The 21,661-nt window shown below is 48.9% G+C and overlaps 1 protein-coding gene across 1 annotated transcript in view; it reads left to right on the top strand.

Annotated features, from left to right (window-relative positions):
- Window positions 1-21,661, top strand: part of Fsip1 (fibrous sheath interacting protein 1) — a 56,328-nt gene that overhangs the window by 16,833 nt on the left and 17,834 nt on the right. Inside the window, exons 7-10 of the mRNA XM_032903915.1 lie at window positions 1,698-1,790; window positions 2,808-2,965; window positions 11,513-11,623; window positions 14,909-15,064. Coding sequence (XP_032759806.1) covers window positions 1,698-1,790; window positions 2,808-2,965; window positions 11,513-11,623; window positions 14,909-15,064 — 518 coding nt within the window. The remainder of the gene's footprint in view (window positions 1-1,697; window positions 1,791-2,807; window positions 2,966-11,512; window positions 11,624-14,908; window positions 15,065-21,661) is intronic.

Here is a 21,661-nt window from a genome sequence, read left to right as displayed (position 1 = left end):
GAACTCAAGCAGGGCCAGAACCATGAGTCAGGAGCTGATACAGAGGTCATGGAGGAGTGCTGCTTACTGGCTTGCTCCTCCTGGCTTTTTCAGGTTGCCTTCTTATAGAACCCAGGGCCACATGCATAGGCTAGCACCACTCATTATGGTCTGGGCCTTCCCACATACTTGTCTATAAGCAAATCTTAGGGAGACATTTTCTTAATTGAGAATCTGTCTTCTTAAATGACTCTAGCTTGTGTCAAGTTAACATAAAACTAGTCAGAGCAAAGTTATAAGTAATTAAATTAGCTGATATGAAACATAAAAAAATCAGGGTGAAACAAAAATTGTTGAACAACGCAATGTCCCATTTTCTTTGTGGAGCTTAAGAGAAGAAATAGCCAGAGAAGAACACCAACTTACACGAATTTCCCAAATGTACTCTCTTTCTCTCTTTTAAATAAAGTGTGTGTGTGTGTGTGTGTGTGTGTGTGTGTGTGTGTGTGTGAGAGAGAGAGAGAGAGAGAGTGTGTGTGTGTGCTTGTGTGTGTGTGTCTGTGAGAGTGTGTGTGTGTGCTTTGTGTGTGTGTGTGTGTGTGTGTGCGTGTGCGTGTGCATGTGTGTGTAGGTGGGTGGGAGTGCATGCTATGGCTGGTGTGAGAAGGTCAGAGGACTCTGTGGAGTTGGTTCTCTTTTACTTGAGATGGAGCTCAGATTGTCAGGCTTGCTCACGTGCCTTGGCTCCAAGGCCTTGTCTTTTTGTTTTTGCTTTTGTTTTAAAGAGTCTCATGTAGCCTAGACTGGCCTTGAACTTGCTGTGTCTCAGAGGATGACCTTGAACTCCACCTACTGGGCCTCTTACCTTCTCTTCCTATGGCTGGAGTTGTATTTGGCACCGTGCCTTACTCAAAGACATTCTGTTAATGACTGACTATACATTTAAAACCTTAAGCTTTGAGGCCTAAAATAAAGGGGAATGAATAGCTCTGTTACTGGCTGTCCATCTTGTCTGTATCACACTCACGGGGATCTGTGTAGGTCATCTCTAGAGAGAGGATCTGTGTAGGTCATCTCTAGAGAGAGGATCTGTGTAGGTCATCTCTAGAGAGAGGATCTGTGTAGGTCATCTCTAGAGAGAGGATCTGTGTAGGTCATCTCTAGAGAGAGGATCTGTGTAGGTCATCTCTAGAGAGAGGATCTGTGTAGGTCATCTCTAGAGAGAGGATCTGTGTAGGTCATCTCTAGAGAGAGGATCTGTGTAGGTCATCTCTAGAGAGAGGATCTGTGTAGGTCATCTCTAGAGAGAGGATCTGTGTAGGTCATCTCTAGAGAGAGGATCTGTGTAGGTCATCTCTAGAGAGAGGATCTGTGTAGGTCATCATCTCTAGAGAGAGGATCTGTGTAGGTCATCTCTAGAGAGAGGATCTGTGTAGGTCATCTCTAGAGAGAGGTGACACTCCAATGTGCTCTCACGCATCTAGGGAAGCGCTGGTTGGCTGTCTTCTGCAGTTCATCTCTGTGGTGCATGTGAAGATTACCTGATTGTCATTTCAACATGGGAGTGACACTGACTTTTTTTTTTCTTTAACAACTCCTGTGCATGGAGGGGACTGGGGAGTAGTAGAATGAGTATTCAATCCTCTCTCTTCAGTGTCGATAACTTTATTTTATGGAGATTGAACAAGTGGTTTTTTGTTTGTTTGTTTTTGTATCAGTAGAGCCATTGCACTGCAAATTCGAAGATGACCTTTTCTCAGTGTTTCATACTCAGATTCCTCAGGAAACTTACGAAAATCACACGGAGAAGGGTATGTTTAACTTGCGTGACTATACAGATTGCCACGAGGGGGCGCTGGCTGTATACAGAAATAGTCATAGAGGAAGGGGGCTTGGTACTATTCTATCAGTTAAGGAGAAGCTCATATAGAAGGGGAGGGAGAAGGGTTAGGGGGATGTTGGCCCGGAAACCGGGAAGGGGAATAAGAATCGAAATGTAAATAAGATATGCTCAAGTTAATAAAGATAAAAAAAAAGAAGTATTAACTAGAGTTTAAGATGAGGGCTGAGGGCTAGGAATGGAGCTCAGTGCCAGAGAACATGCCTAGCACAAAACAGATAAGGCACACAATGGTCCATGTTGAAGTTACTTATTGAAACGTCATTATTGCATTCTATTATGGGATCTTTGAAAATTGCATAATAGTTTTGAAAAAGTAGGCTGCAGACTCCCTGTTCTTCTGGCTCCTAGCTGCAGAATTGTCTCATAGATGGCTCATTTGTGGCTGGGCATCCCAACTCTATTTGTTTTCTGAATTTTGGCTGGTTGACAGAGAGGGAGAAGTTTTCCTCAGGGAAGAGCCCCTAACTGGTTATCTAATACCAAGTGGTCAGCCCTAAAGCCATGTCATACAAGTAACTTTATGTAGACTGAACAGGCTGCATTTATATATTTATGTATATTTATGATACACATCTCTCAACAATTAAAGGAAAAGAGGCCATGATCTGAGAGAGAAAGCAAGGCAAGTACCTGGTTAGCAGGGGAGGTTGGAGGTAAGAAGAAGGGTGAAATGATGTAATTACACTTTCATTAGAAATGATTGTAAAAAGTAGGTTGCAACTGACAGAAATTTGGGCTATGGAGGATGGGGAGAAAATAAATCTAAGCCAAAGAAAAAGTCCATATTACTTTCCTGGGTCTAGAACTTAAAAATTATTCCTTCTAAATATGTTTCTAAAACATATTTTAATGTATACCTAAGGTGAATTTTTAGCATGATTCAGAACTGTAGTTGTGAGCTTACTTTGAACTTTTTCAATACCAGACTTTACCTGTGATGTGGAGAAAAATGGGCCATTGATCAAAACAGAAAAGCAACCGTTTTCAAATACAGAAGCAATTGAGCCTAGGAGTGAACACAGCCAGGTTTTCATTATACGGAATGCTGAACATAGTCAGGATTTTATTAAGCGAAACATTGAGGTGGGTAGCTAATGATTCAAGAGACAGAATGGGGGAGAAAGTCAGAGTCATAGTAACTGACTGACTTTCTCTCTGGGTGGGAGTGTGGGTGTGTGTGTGCATGTGTGATTATGTGCATACACATGTCTGTGTGTGTGGAGGCCAGAGGAGGACGTAGGCTGTCCTGATCTTCCACTCTCTGCCTTTTCCTTGGGACAGGGTCTCTCACTGGACCTGGGTGAGCCTGGGGGCTACCATGCCCTAGCATTTCTCCTGTCTCTGCCCATGACTTGACCCTTGACGGTCAAGGCAGCACCTAGCTTTTTATGTGGGTCCCTCCTGGGGATTTGAACTCATGCTTGCACGGCAAGTGCTCCTACCCTCTGAGACATCTCAGCCATTCAGGGTCTTGAAATAGACTTTTTTTTTTTTAACAAGATGAATGTGTGCACAATTGGTTTAGTATATATAAGTAAAAGAAAAGCTTTTTTTTTTCTTTTCTATTTTTCGGAGCTGGGGACCGAACCCAGGGCCTTGCGCTTGCTAGGCAAGCGCTCTACCACTGAGCTAAATCCCCAACCCCGAAAAGCTTTTTTTTAAAACTGTATCTGTATCTTCACTGCTTTCTCGTCTAATTCCATCATGTCTCTCATCTTGCCCTGCCCTGCTTCCTTCTTTCCTAGTTTATCTCTTTCAAATTTGCTAGCTGCAACTAGAATTTATTTTATCACCCAGAAATAATCTAGTTCCTGATGTAGAAAACAGCCTTGATCAGTACTTCCCCTCCAGACTTTAACTTGTACACCAGCAAAGTGTGGAGTTTATTTACTGAGTCATTTTTATTACAAGTCTGACTGTGTAGCTGCTGTGTTTAGAACTTAGGATGGCAAATGCTCCTGGCAGAGCAGCTAGGCCTGCTTGGAGAACAGGGCAGCTAGGCCGCCTTGGAGAACAGAGCTGCTAGGCCGGTTTGGAGAACAGAGCAGCTAGGCCGACTTGGAGGAGAACAGAGCAGCTAGGCCGGCTTGGAGGAGAACAGAGCAGCTAGGCTGGTTTGGAGAACAGAGCAGCTAGGCCGGCTTGGAGAACAGAGCAGCTAGGCCGGCTTGGAGGAGAACAGGGCAGCTAGGCCGGCTTGGAGGAGAACAGAGCAGCTAGGCCGGCTTGGAGGAGAACAGAGCAGCTAGGCCGGCTTGGAGGAGAACAGGGCAGCTAGGCCGGCTTGGAGGAGAACAGGGCAGCTAGGCCGGCTTGGAGAACAGAGCAGCTAGGCCGGCTTGGAGAACAGAGCAGCTAGGCCGCTTGGAGGAGAACAGAGCAGCTAGGGGCAGAGCTTTGGAGAACAGAGCAGCTGGGGCCGGGCTTGGAGGAGAACAGAGCAGCTAGGGCTGGCTTGGAGAACAGAGCAGCTGAAGGGCCTAGGCTTGGAGAACGGAGCAGCTAGGGGCCGGGCTTGGAGAACGGAGCAGCTAGGGCGGCTTGGAGGAGAACAGAGCAGGTAGGCCTGCGTGGAGAACAGAGCAGCTAGGCCGGCTTGGAGGAGAAGAGAGCAGCTAGGCCGGCTTGGAGAACAGAGCAGCTAGGCTGCTTGGAGAACAGAGCAGCTAGGCTGGCTTGGAGGAGAACAGAGCAGCTAGGCCGGCTTGGAGGAGAACAGAGCAGCTAGGCCGACTTGGAGGAGAGCAGAGCAGCTAGGCCTGCTTGGAGAACAGAGCAGCTAGGCCGGCTTGGAGGAGAACAGAGCAGCTAGGCCGGCTTGGAGGAGAACAGAGCAGCTAGGTCGGCTTGGAGGAGAACAGAGCAGCTAGGCCGGCTTGGAGGAGAACAGGGCAGCTAGGCCGGCTTGGAGGAGAACAGGGCAGCTAGGCCGGCTTGGAGGAGAACAGGGCAGCTAGGCCGGCTTGGAGGAGAACAGGGCAGCTAGGGCCTGCTTGAGGAGAACAGAGCAGCTAGGCGGCTTGGAGGAGAACAGAGCAGCTAGGGGGCTTGGAGGAGAACAGAGCAGCTAGAATGCTTGAGGAGAACAGAGCAGCTAGGGCCGGGCTTGGAGGAGAACAGAGCAGCTAGGCCTGCTTGGAGAACAGAGCAGCTAGGCCGGCTTGGAGGAGAACAGAGCAGCTAGGCCTGCTTAGGCCGGCTTGGAGGAGAACAGAGCAGCTAGGCCGGGCTTGGAGGAGAACAGAGCAGCTAGGGCCGGCTTGGAGGGAGAAGCAGAGGGGCCAGCTTGGAGAACAGAGCAGCTAGGGGCTGCTTGGAGAACAGAGCAGCTAGGGTGGCTTGGAGGAGAACAGAGCATCTAGGCTGGCTTGGAGGAGAACAGAGCAGCGAGGCCGGCTTGGAGAACGGAGCAGCTAGGCCGGCTTGGAGAACGGAGCAGCTAGGCCGGCTTGGAGGAGAACAGAGCAGCTAGGCCGGCTTGGAGGGCAGATTTGGAGGAGAGAACAGAGCAGCTAGGCCTGCTTGGAGAAAGAGCAGCTAGGGCTGGCTTGGAGGAGAACAGAGCAGCTAGGGGCGGGCTTGAGGAGAACAGAGCAGCTAGGCCTGCTTGGAGGAGAACAGAGCAGCTAGGCCGGCTTGGAGGAGAACAGAGCAGCTAGGCCGGCTTGGAGGAGAACAGAGCAGCTAGGCCGGCTTGGAGGAGAACAGAGCAGCTAGGCCGGCTTGGAGGAGAACAGAGCAGCTAGGCCTGCTTGGAGGAGAACAGAGCAGCTAGGCCGGCTTGGAGGAGAACAGAGCAGCTAGGCCTGCTTGGAGAACAGAGCAGCTAGGCCGGCTTGGAGGAGAACAGAGCAGCTAGGCCGGGCTTGGAGAGGAGAACAGAGCAGCTAGGCCTGCGAGGAGGAGAACAGAGCAGCTAGGGCGGCTTGGAGGAGAGAGGAGCAGCTAGGCCGGCGAGGAGGAGAGAAGAGCAGCTAGGCCGGCGAGGAGAAGAAAAGAGCAGCTAGGCCGGCTTGGAGAACGGAGCAGCTAGGCTGGCTTGGAGGAGAACAGAGCAGCTAGGCCGGCTTGGAGGAGAAGAGAGCAGCTAGGCCGGCTTGGAGAACAGAGCAGCTAGGCTGGGCTTGGAGGAGAACAGAGCATCTAGGCTGGCTTGAGGAGAACAGAGCAGCTAGAACAGGGGGGGCTTGGAGGAGAACAGAGCAGCTAGGGCGGCTTGGAGAACTTGGAGGAGAACAGAGCAGCTAGGCCGGCTTGGAGGAGAACAGAGCAGCTAGGCCGGCTTGGAGGAGAACAGAGCAGCTAGGCCTGCTAGGCCGGCTTGGAGGAGAACAGAGCAGCTAGGGCCGGGCTTGGAGGAGAACAGGCAGCTAGGGGCTTGAGGAGAACAGGCAGCTAGGGCCGGCTTGGAGGAGAACAGGGCAGCTGGGCCGGCTTGGAGGAGAACAGAGCAGCTAGGCCGGCTTAGGCCGGCTTGGAGGAGAACAGAGCAGCTAGGCCGGCTTGGAGGAGAACAGAGCAGCTAGGCCGGCTTGGAGGAGAACAGGGCAGCTAGGCCGGCTTGGAGGAGAACAGAGCAGCTAGGCCTGCTTGGAGGAGAACAGAGCAGCTAGGCCGGCTTGGAGGAGAACAGAGCAGCTAGGCCGACTTGGAGAACAGAGCAGCTAGGCTGGCTTGGAGGAGAACAGAGCAGCTAGGCCGGCTTGGAGGAGAACAGAGCAGCTAGGCCGGCTTGGAGGAGAACAGAGCAGCTAGGCCGGCTTGGAGGAGAACAGAGCAGCTAGGCCTGCTTGGAGAACAGAGCAGCTAGAATGGGGCTTGGAGGAGAACAGAGCAGCTAGGCCTGCTTGGAGGAGAACAGAGCAGCTAGGGCCTGGCTTGGAGGAGAACAGGCAGCTAGGCCGGGCTTGAGGAGAACAGAGCAGCTAGGCCTGCTTGGAGGAGAACAGAGCAGCTAGGCTGCTTGGAGGAGAACAGAGCTGCTTTTTGAGAACAGAGCAGCTAGGGCCTGCTTGGAGGAGAACAGAGCAGCTAGGGCCGGCTTGGAGGAGAACAGAGCAGCTAGGCCGGCTTGGAGGAGAACAGAGCATCTAGGCCTGCTAGGAGAACAACAGAGCAGCTAGGCCGGCGAGGAGAACAGAGCAGCTGGGCGGGCGGGGAGAAGAGAGCAGCTGGGCGGGCTGGGAGGAGAACAGAGCAGCTAGGCCGGCTTGGAGGAGAACAGAGCAGCTAGGCCGGCTTGGAGGAGAACAGAGCAGCTAGGCAGCTTGGAGGAGCAGCTAGGCTGCTTGGAGGAGAACAGAGCAGCTAGGCCTGCTTGGAGGAGAACAGAGCAGCTAGGCCGGCTTGGAGGAGAACAGAGCAGCTAGGGCTGCTTGGAGGAGAACAGAGCAGCTAGGCTTGGAGAACAGAGCAGCCAGGGCTTGGAGGAGAACAGAGCAGCTAGGGCCGGGCTTGGGAGGAGAACAGAGCAGCTAGGCCTGCTTGGAGAACAGAGCAGCTAGGGCTGCTTGGAGAACAGAGCAGCTAGGGCCTGCTTGGAGAACAGAACAGCTAGGGCGGCTTGGAGGAGAACAGAGCAGCTAGGGCCTGCTTGGAGAACAGAGCAGCTAGGGGGCTTGGAGGAGAACAGAGCAGCTGGGGCCGGCTTGGAGAACAGAGCAGCTAGGCTGGCTTGGGAGGAGAACAGAGCAGCTAGGGCTGGCTTGGAGGAGAACAGAGCAGCTAGGGGCTTTGGAGGAGAAGCAGAGCAGCTAGGCTGGCTTGGAGAGAACAGAGCAGCTAGGGGCCGGCTTGGAGGAGAACAGAGCAGCTAGGCCTGCTTGGAGAACAGAGCAGCTAGGAGGAGAACAGGCTAGGCTGGCTTGGAGGAGAACAGAGCAGCTAGGCCGGCTTGGAGGAGAACAGAGCAGCTAGGCCGGCTTGGAGGAGAACAGAGCAGCTAGGCCTGCTTGGAGAACAGAGCAGCTAGGGGCCGGGCTTGGAGGAGAACAGAGCAGCTAGGGGCTGCTTGGAGGAGAACAGAGCAGCTAGGTCGGCTTGAGGAGAACAGAGCAGCTAGGGCTGCTTGAGGAGAACAGGGCAGCTAGGCTGGCTTGGAGGAGAACAGGCAGCTAGGGAATGGGCTTGGAGGAGAACAGGCAGCTAGGCGGCTTGGAGGAGAACAGGCAGCTAGGCCGGCTTGGGAGGAGAACAGGCAGCTAGGCCTGCTTGGAGGAGAACAGAGCAGCTAGGCTGGCTTGGAGGAGAACAGAGCAGCTAGGCTGGCTTGGAGGAGAACAGAGCAGCTAGGCCGGCTTGGAGGAGAACAGAGCAGCTAGGCCTGCTTGGAGAACAGAGCAGCTAGGCCGGCTTGGAGGAGAACAGAGCAGCTAGGCCGGCTTGGAGGAGAACAGAGCAGCTAGGCCGGCTTGGAGGAGAACAGAGCAGCTAGGGCCGGGCTTGGAGGAGAACAGGGCAGCTAGGGCTTGCCGGCTTGGAGGAGAAGAGAGCAGCTAGGGGCTTGGAGAACAGAGCAGCTAGGCTGGCTTGGAGGAGAACAGAGCAGCTAGGCCGGCTTGGAGGAGAACAGAGCAGCTAGGCCGGCTTGGAGGAGAGCAGAGCAGCTAGGCCTGCTTGGAGAACAGAGCAGCTAGGCCGGCTTGGAGGAGAACAGAGCAGCTAGGCCGGCTTGGAGGAGAACAGAGCAGCTAGGCCTGCTTGGAGAACAGAGCAGCTAGGCCGGCTTGGAGGAGAACAGAGCAGGTCTAGGCTGGCTTGGAGGAGAACAGAGCAGCTAGGCCGGCTTGGAGGAGAACAGAGCAGCTAGGCCGGCTTGGAGGAGAACAGAGCAGCTAGGCCGGCTTGGAGGAGAACAGAGCAGCTAGGCCGGCTTGGAGGAGAACAGAGCAGCTAGGCCGGCTTGGAGGAGAACAGAGCAGCTAGGCCGGCTTGGAGGAGAACACAGAGCAGCTAGGCCGGCTTGGAGGAGAACAGAGCAACTAGGCCTGCGTGGAGAACAGAGCAGCTAGGCCTGCTTGGAGGAACAGAGCAGCTAGGGGCCTGGCTTGGAGGAGAACAGAGCAGCTAGGGCCTGCTTGAGGAGAACAGAGCAGCTAGGCCGGCTTGGAGGAGAACAGAGCAGCTAGGGCCTGCTTGGAGAACAGAGCAGCTAGGGGGCTGGCTTGGAGGAGAACAGAGCAGCTTGGGAGGAGAACAGGGGCAGCTTGGAGGAGAACAGAGCAGCTAGGGGCCGGGCTTGGAGGAGAACAGAGCATCTAGGGCGGCTTGGAGGAGAACAGAGCAGCTAGGCCTGCTTGGAGGAGAACAGAGCAGCTAGGCTGCTTGGAGGAGAACAGAGCAGCTAGGGGCCGGGCTTGAGGAGAACAGAGCAGCTAGGGCCGGGCTTGGAGGAGAACAGAGCAGCTAGGGCCGGCTTGAGGAGAACAGAGCAGCTAGGCCTGCTTGAGAACAGAGCAGCTAGGCCGGGCTTGGAGGAGAACAGAGCAGCTAGGCCTGCTTGAGGAGAACAGAGCAGCTAGGGCCTGCTTGAGGAGAACAGAGCAGCTAGGCCTGGAGAACAGAGCAGCTAGGGGCCTGCTTGGAGAGAACAGAGCAGCTAGGGCCGGGCTTGGAGGAGAACAGAGCAGCTAGGCCGGGCTTGAGGAGAACAGAGCAGCTAGGGGCTTGGAGGAGAACAGAGCAGCTAGGCCTGCTTGGAGGAGAACAGAGCAGCTAGGGCGGGCTTGGAGGAGAACAGAGCAGCTAGGGCCGGCTTGGAGGAGAACAGAGCAGCTAGGCTGCTTGAGGAGAACAGAGCAGCTAGGCTGCTTGGAGGAGAACAGAGCAGCTGGGAGAACAGGCCTGCTTGAGGAGAACAGAGCAGCTAGGGGGCTTGGGAGAACAGAGCAGCTAGGGGCCGCTTGGAGGAGAACAGAGCAGCTAGGGCTTGGAGGAGAACAGAGCAGCTAGGGGGCTTGGAGGAGAACAGAGCAGCTAGGGCTGCTTGGAGAACAGAGCAGCTAGGGCCGCTTGGAGAACAGAGCAGCTAGGCCGGCGTGGAGGAGAACAGAGCAGCTAGGCCGGCTTGGAGGAGAACAGAGCAGCTAGGCCTGCTTGGAGAACAGAGCAGCTAGGCCTGCTTGGAGAACAGAGCAGCTAGGCCTGCTTGGAGAACAGAGCAGCTAGGCCGGCTTGGAGAACAGAGCAGCTAGGGGCCGGGCTTGGAGGAGAACAGAGCAGCTAGGGCTGAGGAGAACAGAGCAGCTAGGCCTGCTTGGAGAACAGAGCAGCTAGGCCGGCTTGGAGAACAGAGCAGCTAGGCCAGCTTGGAGGAGAACAGAGCAGCTAGGCCGGCTTGGAGAACAGAGCAGCTAGGCTGGCTTGGAGAAACCAGCTGGTATTGTGCCCCTCTGCTCCTCCCTGGGCTTGGTCACTGCCCTTGAGTGGGTCCTTGATTCAGGGGCAGGTCAGGCAATCTGACTTGGCTTGTCTTTAAAGGAGACTCAGAGCAGTTAAGGGCGCAACGACTCCTGAATTGGCCTGGGATGCTAATTAATTTATCTATGAGAAAGCTCTGTGGGCTGGACAGAAGCTCACATTAACTGCTTGGAGAGCTAGTCCGTGGGAAAGCACACTGGTGAGCACAAAGTGTCAGCCACAGGAGAGTCGTGTTTCCTTGGCTTAGGCAGAATCTCTTCTCACACTGCCAGGCAGCGTGGTCCCGGTGTCAGTCTGCCACCGCCAGGCTGGCCTCTCCTGCCACTCTCAGTCCTCTGTGCCCCATGTTCGTGTTAGCTCAGGGAGTTGTCTCCGACTTCATCTGGCCTTGTCTCTCTGCTGGCCCATCAGATCTTGATGTACCAACAACAGCAGAGTTTTCTCTGAGCTTGTGCTGATATGCACAATAGCTTCAATATAGATTCTCCTTCTTTCCCTTTTATAAAGCCAATAGGATCTTTATTTAAATGATATTCTAGAAATTAATTAATTTTTAAGATAAGGTCTTATATAGCTCAGCCTGGCCTCAAACTTGGTATGTAGTGGAGGATGACCTTGAACTTCTAACACCCCTGCCTCCACTTCCCAAGTGCTGGGATTATACGTGTGCACCATGATGCCCAGCTCTATGGGGTGCCCGAGATTGAGCCAAGGGCTTCATGCTTGTGAGGTAAGGCTTACCAACTGATCTGAATGCCCAGCCTCAATATTCTAGAAATTTAAAAGCAGTTTCATTAAGTGGATGTCTGGCACCATAAAGTGTTCAAAAGAGTCCTCTGTGTCTCAGCAAATGTTTTTATGCTTCTAAGTCTGCAAGTCCATGTCTTCTGTATCTATACCCTCATCTGTATCTCCATCATCTGGCCTGCCTGGAGCCAGTGAGATGACACACACACACACACACACACACACACACACACACACACACACACTTGCACACACACATGCATTTACATACAGAGAGACTGTGCAGAGGGAGGGAGGGAGAAAGGGAGATTGTGTGTGTGTGTGTGTGTGTGTGTGTGTGTGTGTGTATGTGTGTGTTTAGAGAAAGACAAGAAGGGTTGCTTATACTGGAAATATCTTTGGAGAATGACTATAAAAGATTTGTTGTAGAATAAAACTTAAATTTCTCACTAATATATTCTGTAGTTGGCCAAGAGTTCAAGAAGCCCAGTGGTTATGGTTGAAGGAGAGAAGAAACGTCTGGATGAGCTCCTGAAAGGCTTAGAAGATACAGACTCAGGACTGTCCAGTTCCGAGGTACGCAGACTCTTTGTCAAGGACTCTACCTTTCCAAATCACTGTTGGGCCGTCAGCCTCTCAGCGAAAGGTAGAAGACGTTCTCTGCAGTAAAAAGCCTAACGTTTTCAAATTTATTATTGGTCAGTTCAGTAGGTCTGTAAAGTGGCCAGGCTTAGCTCCTGATGCCATCAGAATGCGTTTCTCTGTGCTCTCTCCATCCATCCGGCTTCACAGTATTTCAGTGTTGTCTTTATAATCCTGTAGGATTCTATTCCTGCCTAGCCAGTCTTCACTATCCAGTTCCCCGGAGACCTGAGAAGAGACTCTACTGTAGGAGTAAATGTAGATATTTTTAGAGCTAGGGAATGACCCACAAGAGAGCAGTGGCCCACTGTTCTCACGGGAGTTCCTGTTAATGGTGTAGGCATGGTTTTTATTTCTACAAAGAAACATCCTCTTCCGAGTTACCTGAAGCACTTGTCACTCTGGTGCTTCTGGACCCCGCCCACAGCCCTTTATCTGCTACCTGCTTGTGTGTCAGGTTGCCTGCAGCCAGCTGCAAGCCCAGGTCAGAGGGTAGCAGCCACAGGGGGAAGTTCCAGGGAACACTAAGCTCCCTGACTGCCCTGGCTGCCAGGATCCTGCAACTTTTTGAGAGAAGATAGAAACTCAGATTTTTAAATGGAAACCATGTGTTCTAAACGTCAACAGTTAATTCCTTGAAAAAATTCTGTGTGGGCAAGCATAATACCCCCCTTTCCGCTCCAAATTCAAAGCAAATACCAGAGCCTCACAGAATGCAACCTCTGAGGGGCCTGTGGGAGCTGGGTGCAGGAATGGAGGCAAGGGTGGGTGGAGCACACGGCTGAGCACCGAGAGATTCTGAAGCTACTTCAGCGCTGCTGACCATGGCAATTGTCTTCCTTTATGAACCAGAACCATGGAGCAGAATTAGACACCCAGGTTTCAGTCTTAGGTCTGTTACTGACCGTCAAGCCAGGCAAGCCACTTTCTGCTGTGAGCAGTCAGCGTGTGTCCCTTCCCCGACAGCCGCACTTGCTATGACTTCTGACCTCCACAAGTCACAAAATCACAGCGGATTTTGTGATTAATACTGCTTTTGGCATATTTGCTTAGTTAGTATTTATGTTTTCTCCTCTCATATTTTAAGTTTTTTTTTTCTTTTTTTTTTTTGGAGCTGGGGACCGAACCCAGGGCCTTGCGCTGGCTAGGCAAGCGCTCTACCACTGAGCTAAATCCTCAACCCACTATTTTAAGCTTTATAATATTAATTCAAACAATATTTTTTGTTATTTTTAACTATTTTTTGTTGTTATTTGGAGTAACCGTTGATAATATTTGGAATATTTCCTGACTTCAAATTATGTATTTTAATGGTCATATTTGATTTTTTTTTTTTTTTTTTTTTTACCATTTTCCCCCTCATATTATTTGGGAATCCAGTTCTATTTATGACCTGATTTTGCTGTTATCCCCCAACTTCTGAAATAGTTCCTAGAAGCTCACATCTTGACTCCGACTAGACCTTTGGTAGGAAGGTTGTTTATTTTTTCTCCTTTTCTTTCTTACTGGATATGTTGAAATCATCTGAAATTTTAGTTTCAGAATATTAAAAGTTTTTACCTTTAAAAAAGTATGTTTCTTGTATTTTAGGAATTCCTTTTAAAAAAACTGTGTATGTGCAGTGAATGTGTGTGCAGTGTTGTGTGTGTATGTTATGTGTGTGTGTATGTCATGTGTATGTGCAGTGAATGTGTGTGCAGTGTTGCGTGTGTATGTCGTGTGTGTGTGTATGTCACGTGTATGTGCAGTGAATGTGTGTGCAGTGTTGTGTGTGTATGTTATGTGTGTGTATGTCATGTGTATGTGCAGTGCATGTGTGCGCAGTGTTGTGTGTACGTCTGTGCACTGATGTCTCTGCTGCCCTCTTTTGTAGCAAGGTGGGTTTTACAGTGGTGTCCAGACCACTCACTTCTATGCCAGTGAGTGGATGAACCTGGCTGCTGGTTACTAAGTTAGCGCCTGAACCCTAACTAGAAAGGAAGCTAGGAAGGCCATCTCCGGCCTCTGTCTCAGGAAGGTGAGACTCCTGCAAACCAGGAAGCTTAAGCTCACCACACAGGCCAACGGTTTCTAGGTGGTGCTGAGCAGCAGGGTGGACAACGCTACCTTCCATTTAATAGATAAAATTCCTTGCTGCAGTTGCGTGGTGCCTGGACATCAGTGTTTCTGTTGGGCTTCATTGATAGGTTCCAAACCTTAGCTTCACTAAAAAGAACTACACTCAGACAATTGTTGTTTAGTCCTTGATTCTGTAATCTAAGTTTTGGCCATCATCTTTCATTTAGAGTATTCAGTGCTTATTCAGCTTTATGTGGGCAAATAACAAACCGGTTTCTTATCTGTGACTAATTAGGTAGGTCCACTTCCCTTGTAGTTTTAGACTTTTGGGCTCTTCACAGCCATTTTTTACTATAAATACTGTGGCATGGTATTACCATTAGGCCGGTTTTCTGGTGTGCCGATACCACAGCTAAGCTCCGCTTTTCACACCTTTCCCACTTTTGCTGGCACAAGTCTGAGACGTCTCAGACCGCAGACCTTCGTGCAGTTCAGACTGACCTGCCTGTGCCGGTAAGCACTCATGCACGGCAACTGTTCAGTGGTGACTTTGTGATGTATATGTGTGTATGTCCACAAAGGCCAAAAGAGGGCATGGGCTCTCCTGCAGGCAGAGTTGTAAGGGTTGTGAGTTCCCTGGTGTGGTGCTAGGATCCACACTTGGCCCCTTTGCAGAGCAGCCCCAGCTCTTAGCCACGGAGTTATCTGAGCAACTGCTGTGATTGGTGAGGCTTAGCTCCTCGGTTGCAGTGGCACATTGTTAGGTTATGATTGTTTAGATCTTAACGTAAGTGAAGTTCACTATACATGAGGGTTTGGGGCTAAAATTATCTGGGCATGGAGACTAGTTTAGGTGGAACTGTAAACTGTTTTGGTGGCTCACTGGGGTAAAGTTTGAAAATATTACATTTATTTTTGATCAGTTAAAGAAGATTTCTTCTTATCATATGAAAGAGAACCAGCTTGTGAGGCTGGGGGATCCCACAGCGACACCAGTAGACACTGTGTACAGACTGGGAAGAGAATTAAACCATAACCTCCATACTCCAGGGGTCTGTGGTGCTGTGGTTTGCAAGCCTGGGCTCTGATAGAGAGGTCTACACCATGTGTTCTGGTGTGAGAATATGGTGTGGGATGACCGTCACTCTGGTTTTCTCTTAGGGCGATCAGTGTGGTTGGCTGGTCCCAGGAGAAGGCTATACCCTTGCAGCCGCCGAGTCTCAGCAGCTTGCTGAGATTGACATAAAGCTCCAGGAGCTCTCCGTGGACTCTCCTGCCGTCTTCAGCCTTGAAAGGCAGAGCAACAAGGGTGATATGGTATGTTTTAATCCTCCCTCCCTCCCGTCCTCCTCCTCCCTCCCTCCCCGTCCTCCTCCCTCCCTCCCTCCCTCCCTCCTCCCTCCCCTCCCTCCCTCCCCTCCCTCCCTCCCTTCCTCCTCCTCCCTCCCTCCCTCCCTCCCTTCCCTCCTTCCTCCCTCCCTTCCTCCCTTCCTCCTCCCTCCCTCCCTCCCTCCTCCCTCCCTCCCTCCTCCCTCCCTCCTTCCTCCCTTCCTCCCTCCCCTTCCCATTCAAATTGCAGCCCTCCTCCTCCCAGTGCCCCCTCCTTCCAGTCCCCCTTTCTCTCTCCCCTTCTCAGAGAAGGGGAGTTCCTTCCCATGGGCACCAGCTGGTCCAGGTGTCACAGCAGGACCAGGTGCATCCTCTCCCACCGAGGCCAGACAAGGCCGCCCAGCTGGGGGATAAGGATCCAATGGCAGACAACAGTCAGAGACAGCCCCCCCAAATTGTTAGGGGACTCATAGAAAGACCAAGCTGCAATCTGCTACAAATGTGTAGGGGACCTTTGTGTGTTCTTTGGTTGGTTCAGTCTCTGTGAGCCTCCTTGGACCCAGGTTAGTTGGCTCTGTAGGTCTTCTTGTGGTGTCCTTGACCCCTTCAGCCACCTCAGTCCTTCCCCTGACTCTTGCACAAGACTCCCCGAGCTCTGCCTAACGTTTGGCTGTGTCTCTCTGGATCTGTTCCCATCATCTGTGGATGAAGCCTCTCAGAGGACAGTTATGCTAGACTCCTGTCTGCAAGCATAGCAGAGCATCATTAATATTGTCGGGGGTTGGTTCTCTCCCATGGACTGGATCTCCAATGGGTTGGCCCAATGTCTGATCCATTTTTATCCCTGCACATCTTGTAGTCAGGACAAATTTTGGGTTGAAGGTTTTGTGGGTGGGTTGCTGTCCTCCTCCCTTCACTGGAAGTCCCACCTGGCTATAGGAGCCGGTCATTTTAGGCTTCATATCCCACCCACACACTCTGCTAGGAGTCTCAGCTAGGGTCACCCCCATAGATTCTCGGGAGCCTCTCCATCCCAGAACTGTGGCTTGTCCCAGAGATGCTCCCACCGATTTCCTTTCTCTCTTCCAGTTCCCCCATCTGGTCCCTACCTCAGCTCCCCTCCGCCTCCTACCCAGTGTCCTCCTTCCATCCACCTTCAATGTCTATTTTATTTCCCCTTCTGAGTGAGATTCAAGCACTTTTTTCTTCTGAGGAGGCAGGGGAATTGAGACAGGGTCTCTATGTAGTCTGGGCTGTCCTGGAACTCACTATGTAGGCCAGACTGGGCTTGAACTCACAGAGATTTTCCTGTCTCTGCCTCCCAAGTATTGGGATTACAGACATGCACTACCACGCCTGGTCAAATGATAAGTATGCTGAACTCAAGAGCATGCTGACTGTTCAGGTTAATCATGCAAGAGCTTCTGCACACACTGTCTAATCCCACCTGAAAGGGTTTCTCCTGACTGCTCTTCTGTGAGTACAACTGCAAGCAGAGTGTATTTTCTTTTGGTTATTTCTACATTCTACTCATTTTTCTTTCAGTTGGGAATTTGCTGGGATGGGGTAATTGGGGAGATTCGTATTTTAATATTATCATATCTTTATGATTTAAGATAGTTCTTGATCATTATTAGAAAGAAGGGAGAGAATTAATAGTATTCATTAGTCCTTAACAGGACTTCTCCTTTCTTTGTTCCTTTGGTACTAGATGTGAGCAGAGCCAGTCATTTGCCCCTTACTTGGTCATGTTCTTTCAAGTCCTTTAATAGCAAGGATGAAGCATCACTGTGGTGAAGTGTCTTTGACGACTTTGAAATGAGAAGACACAGAGTGTGGAGTTATAGAGCATGAGAAGGGCAGTGCCTCACACTGTAAGGCTCTGCCCTGTTCTTCCTTGTATTCCAGCTCTTAAGGGCTCCATTGGGGTGTGTGGTGGCATGAAGAGAAAGTGTCTTTGTGTGTGTGTGTGTGTGTGTGTGTGTGTGTGTGTGAGAGAGAGAGAGAGAGAGAGAGAGGGAGGGGGGGGGGGAGGGAGGGAGAGAGAGATTTTGCTATCTCTCTTTTTGCTTTGTAAAAGTCTCAGTACACCATTTTTCATACAGTTATTGATGACTGAGGTTTTTTCCCCTATCTTTCAAAAGATTTTAAGTATCAGTAATTTATAGTATGTCCAATCTAGAAGGTATTAATTGCTAATTGAAAGTTAGAGATCTGGACATGGACCAGTTTGAAGCTACCTCAGCCCGAGAAACTGTCCGGATGGCCTGAAGAATCAGTTCAATGACTGCAGCACCTCTGGGAGCAGTCTCAGCTTCTGGAGGTTAGGCTTCTAAGGGCCAGCAGGGGGCATTCCTAATCACCTGAGGTAGCCGCATTAGAGGTGTTGATCTCAGCACTAGTCAGTCTCTGGATTGGGGTCAGAGTTCATGGAAAGAGAGAACTGGAGCACTTACTATAATTGAATGTGTCCTGGGACTTTGACACAAGCTACTAGAGTGTGTTTTGTTTGTTTTTACTGAGTTCTGCTTCTCAATAAAAGGCAGTTAAGATGGATAATAAAACCCCTGTTCTTTTCCTGTTTCTTCTGACTAGTAGTTGATGGGGTTCTAGGAGAGCTGTAATCTAAAGCCTCAACAGTGTTCCTAATGAGAAACCATCCTCATCATGGCTGTCAGGCAGTTTTCTTGAACAAGGCTGAGAATTTAGAGATCTGTTCAGTCTTTAGAAGGTCAAGTAAACCGGGAGTAAGTCTTTGCCAGCTTTTGTTATCCTCATCTAAGTCACTGTTTTCAGAGTCCACATTGTGGTTCAGACAAATTATTTGAAAGATAATGCAAAGGAAAAACCAATGTACAACTTTTTTTTGGTGCAGGCGAGATCATGTGAAACAGCTTTTTTTTTTTTTTTTTTTTTTTTTTGACAAAAGAGAAGAGATAACCTACTTGGGATTCCCACTAAATGCATGAACAGATAAGGAGCATAATTGTCGCTGAAAAGGGAAAAATTAATGTTCTTTCCATGCAAAACAGCATATCATTTGGACTTAATTTTCAGTTTCTTCCTGAAGCTTCTAGCCCAGTCCTGCACTGTACACTGAGTTTTCAAGTAGAAATGCAGACCTGGCAAATTATTCATTGCAATTGGTTTTGGACTGTGATGTCTTCTGAATAAGCACAATGAAAAGAATTCATAAATGCATCGTCTCTGTGTAGCTGGTGAGTGAATGAGCTCCGATCTGGTGTTGAGCACAAACACTTAGCATTTGAATTCACTTTATTTTCATTCTTCTGCTGATTATTAGCTCATCAGTTTCTCTTCATGAAGCTTTAGAAGAATGTCTTTTAAGTGGAAAATAAATCCCCACTTAGACAGGCTTCTGTGTGTGTGTGTGTGTGTGTGTGTGTGTGTGTGTGTGTGTGTGTGTGTGTGTGTTCATGCAGGGCCTGGCAGAGGCCAGAAGAGGGTGCCAGAGCTCTGGGGCTGGAGTTGTGGGCAGCTGGAAGACAGCAGAGTGGCAAGTGCTTTTGACTGCTGAACCATCTCCCCAGGCTCTGAATTTCTGCTTTCAAAATAATTAACAAACAGTAATGAGGGTTTGCTGCATATCAGGAGTTACAGGGGTTTACAGTCAGGCACATGGGCCATTTTGGAGTCCAAAAGCCTGCTTCACGTATCATTATTCAAACTGAGCAGGTTATATTTAGGAATATGTATGTGTGTGTACATTTACATATGTGCATGTAACAAACAATGAAAAATAAGAGGCCATGAGTTTGAAAGAGAGAAAAAAAGGATATATGGAGGGTTTTGGAGGGAGAAAAGGGAGGGAGAAAATAATTTAATTATATTAATCTCAAAAATAAGAGAAAAAATGATAAAAGCCATTAAAAAAGAACAGCAAAGTTATAATACTCATTTGCATCTGAGTATAACATTGTGTTTAGAATCACTTCAATGTATAAACATATTGCTGTTTAAATATCCAAAAGAGAAATATATTATCCTGTGTTTATCAAATACTGTGAACAATATATTACTGATTTTTAAATATTTGAATGTAGTAGCTTTAAAATATGTAGAAAATTTAAAAAAACTATAGCAAACTTATTTAAAATAGCTGGGGTAACAGTAGTCCTTTAATAAACAAATGGGCAAATAAAAATATAGAACATGGGCCGTCTATGCTATAACAGTAAAGTCACTTGGGATAGCATTTATGGCTATAGCTGTAGTAGTGGAAACACCCTGATATTTACTGTATCAATTTTTATTAACATCATTGTGCTATGGGTGGACATGACTTTAACCCCAGTGGCTATTATGTGAGCAACTTATTCACCAGTATGGCTATGTTGAAAGATTGGTGACACTTTGAAGAGACAGCGTCTGTCAGGCAACCATTTGTACCCCACAGGGCCTTTGTGTATATAATATGGCTTCCAGAACACTCTAGAATGCATGGGTCTCCGCATCTAAATCCGTTTCTTGTGTCTTGTGTTTGACTCTTTTCTTTCTGTTTGTTTTGCCTTACTAATGTATTAGTTATATCATATCATATATCATTTCACATCAGATCATATCATGATCCCTTAGAAGGTTGTTTATTTTCTAATGAGAGACAGAAAGTGGGTGGACCCAGATGGGAGGGGAGGTGAGAAAAATCAGAAAATACAGCAACACTTCACCTGATTCCTCCGTGTCAGCTAGCAGACTGGATTAAACTGGACAGCAGTTGTCTTCTCTGGTTCTCTTTCTGGTGCACTCACTATTCTACATCATGCTGTCAAGAAAATGGTTTTCTGGACAAGTTGAAGCCCAGGCTCCCTAACGTAGCTGCTATGGTTTCTTTCTATGTGATGTTAAGTCTGTAGGCATGACAACCTGTGATGCATGCTTTGAGGGTCTCTAGACATGATCGCAGAGATTACCAAAGCTCTTGTCATTTGGAGAAGGAAGGGGAGCAGCACACTTCTCCTTGACCTTAGGAGTTTTCTGATTGTGACCCTTCTTATATGTTACGTGCCTGGTGCTAATTAACTACTGAAAAAATTGTAAAGCAACATGTCTTTTTCTCTGTGAAAACAAAGCATGTAGCCACATGAGAAACCAAGCATGTTCTATCCCTGCAGCCGCTGCCACTGTAGTGCTGTCATGTGGCTGCAGTTTCTCATGAGCTTCTGCGTCTCACCCTACGGGAGACAGAGAACTGACTGAAGCAGTTCTTGTCCATAAGGTCTGTGGGTTAACTGTGCTTATCTGTGCTTCTCTATGGCCTGACTCCACAACAAGCCAGCCAGCTCTTTCTCCATATGGAAGTCACCCTGTGAAATTGCAGGGTGGCATGTAATTTCGTTTTTCTCATTAGTAGATAGATTGGATTCCAGCTTTCTCTAGAAATATCTGGGATATGGGAATTGTGTAACATTCAGTTTCTTAAGTCCTCAGCAACTGGATTCAATAATAACGCTATTCTTTTTTGGCTCTTGTAAAGACAAAGAGTTTATTCCTCTCTCATGTGATCAGTCTTACTAAATCTAGAATCCCACTTCTTGGCCAGAGGGTTTCTTTCCTGGGCAAGGGAGAGTCTTCAGCAGCAGCTCTCGCTGACAGGCGGTATTCCTTTGTTCTCACACCAACTAACTTAATCAAATATAGCCACTCTCCTAAACTTGACTTACTGTCCTGTGCTTAGAATATTAATTCTACCCCACACAATTTGGTAAACCAAAACAAAACAAGCACTCCAACTATTTGGCTGAAGAAAATTGTATTTTGCCAAGATCATACAGTTGCTGGCGGCGACAATGGATTTGGTTCATTTCTTTCTCAACACTAGCTAAAATTTAGGAACAATAGACCTCCACTTGACCTGTAATCCTGAAAAATGTCTATCAAATCTATTTTCCCCCAGATTTAATTCACAGATTCCAAGCGGGAATCCAGTTACCGATCAGTCTATGCTAGTGACAAGACCTAACTTTACCTCCCTCCAGAAACCGTGGCGGTGTGTTGCAGGAGTGTCCGTGTGTCTCAGGAGCGTTTGTTTGTCTCAAGACATCCATGTGTCTTAGGATCATCTGTGTTGCACTGAAGAAGGAGTAAGAGCAGACCAGCACAGCTTACCTAGAACCAGGCTGTCAGAATTCTCATTTAGATCTGGGAAAAAGCTCTTGTCCTTCATTCTTACAAATTGTTTAGAATTTTATATTTTATTTTCCCATGATGCCTTTAATGCCAGCCAGGTTTCTTTTACTTCATGACAACATTCTGAGGTAAATAAACAAAACAAATAAACAAACAAACAGATTTTCCTCACCACATTTGGGCAGCTGACCCATGTGAGACATGCAGTGGAGAGGCTGGGAGACACGTAGAGAGTGATCCTGAACGCACAGGGTGGGATAACTTTATCCAGGCAAGTCTGAGTCCTCAACATATGGCTGCTTTGAATATCAAATAACTTAACACAGTCTGAGTAATGCCCTTTGTATTTGACTTACGAGAAATGAGTTGCTTTAGCTTCAAAGGCCTCTGTTAGCTCAGCCAACATCATAGATATCTTTTAGAGGGTTAACTCAGACT

The sequence above is a fragment of the Rattus rattus genome, chromosome 5 (assembly GCF_011064425.1).
Source record: "Rattus rattus isolate New Zealand chromosome 5, Rrattus_CSIRO_v1, whole genome shotgun sequence".
In the NCBI taxonomy this organism is placed as follows: domain Eukaryota; kingdom Metazoa; phylum Chordata; class Mammalia; order Rodentia; family Muridae; genus Rattus; species Rattus rattus.
The sequence above is the reverse complement of the archived record's forward strand: the minus strand, read 5'-3'. Positions and strand labels throughout refer to the sequence as shown.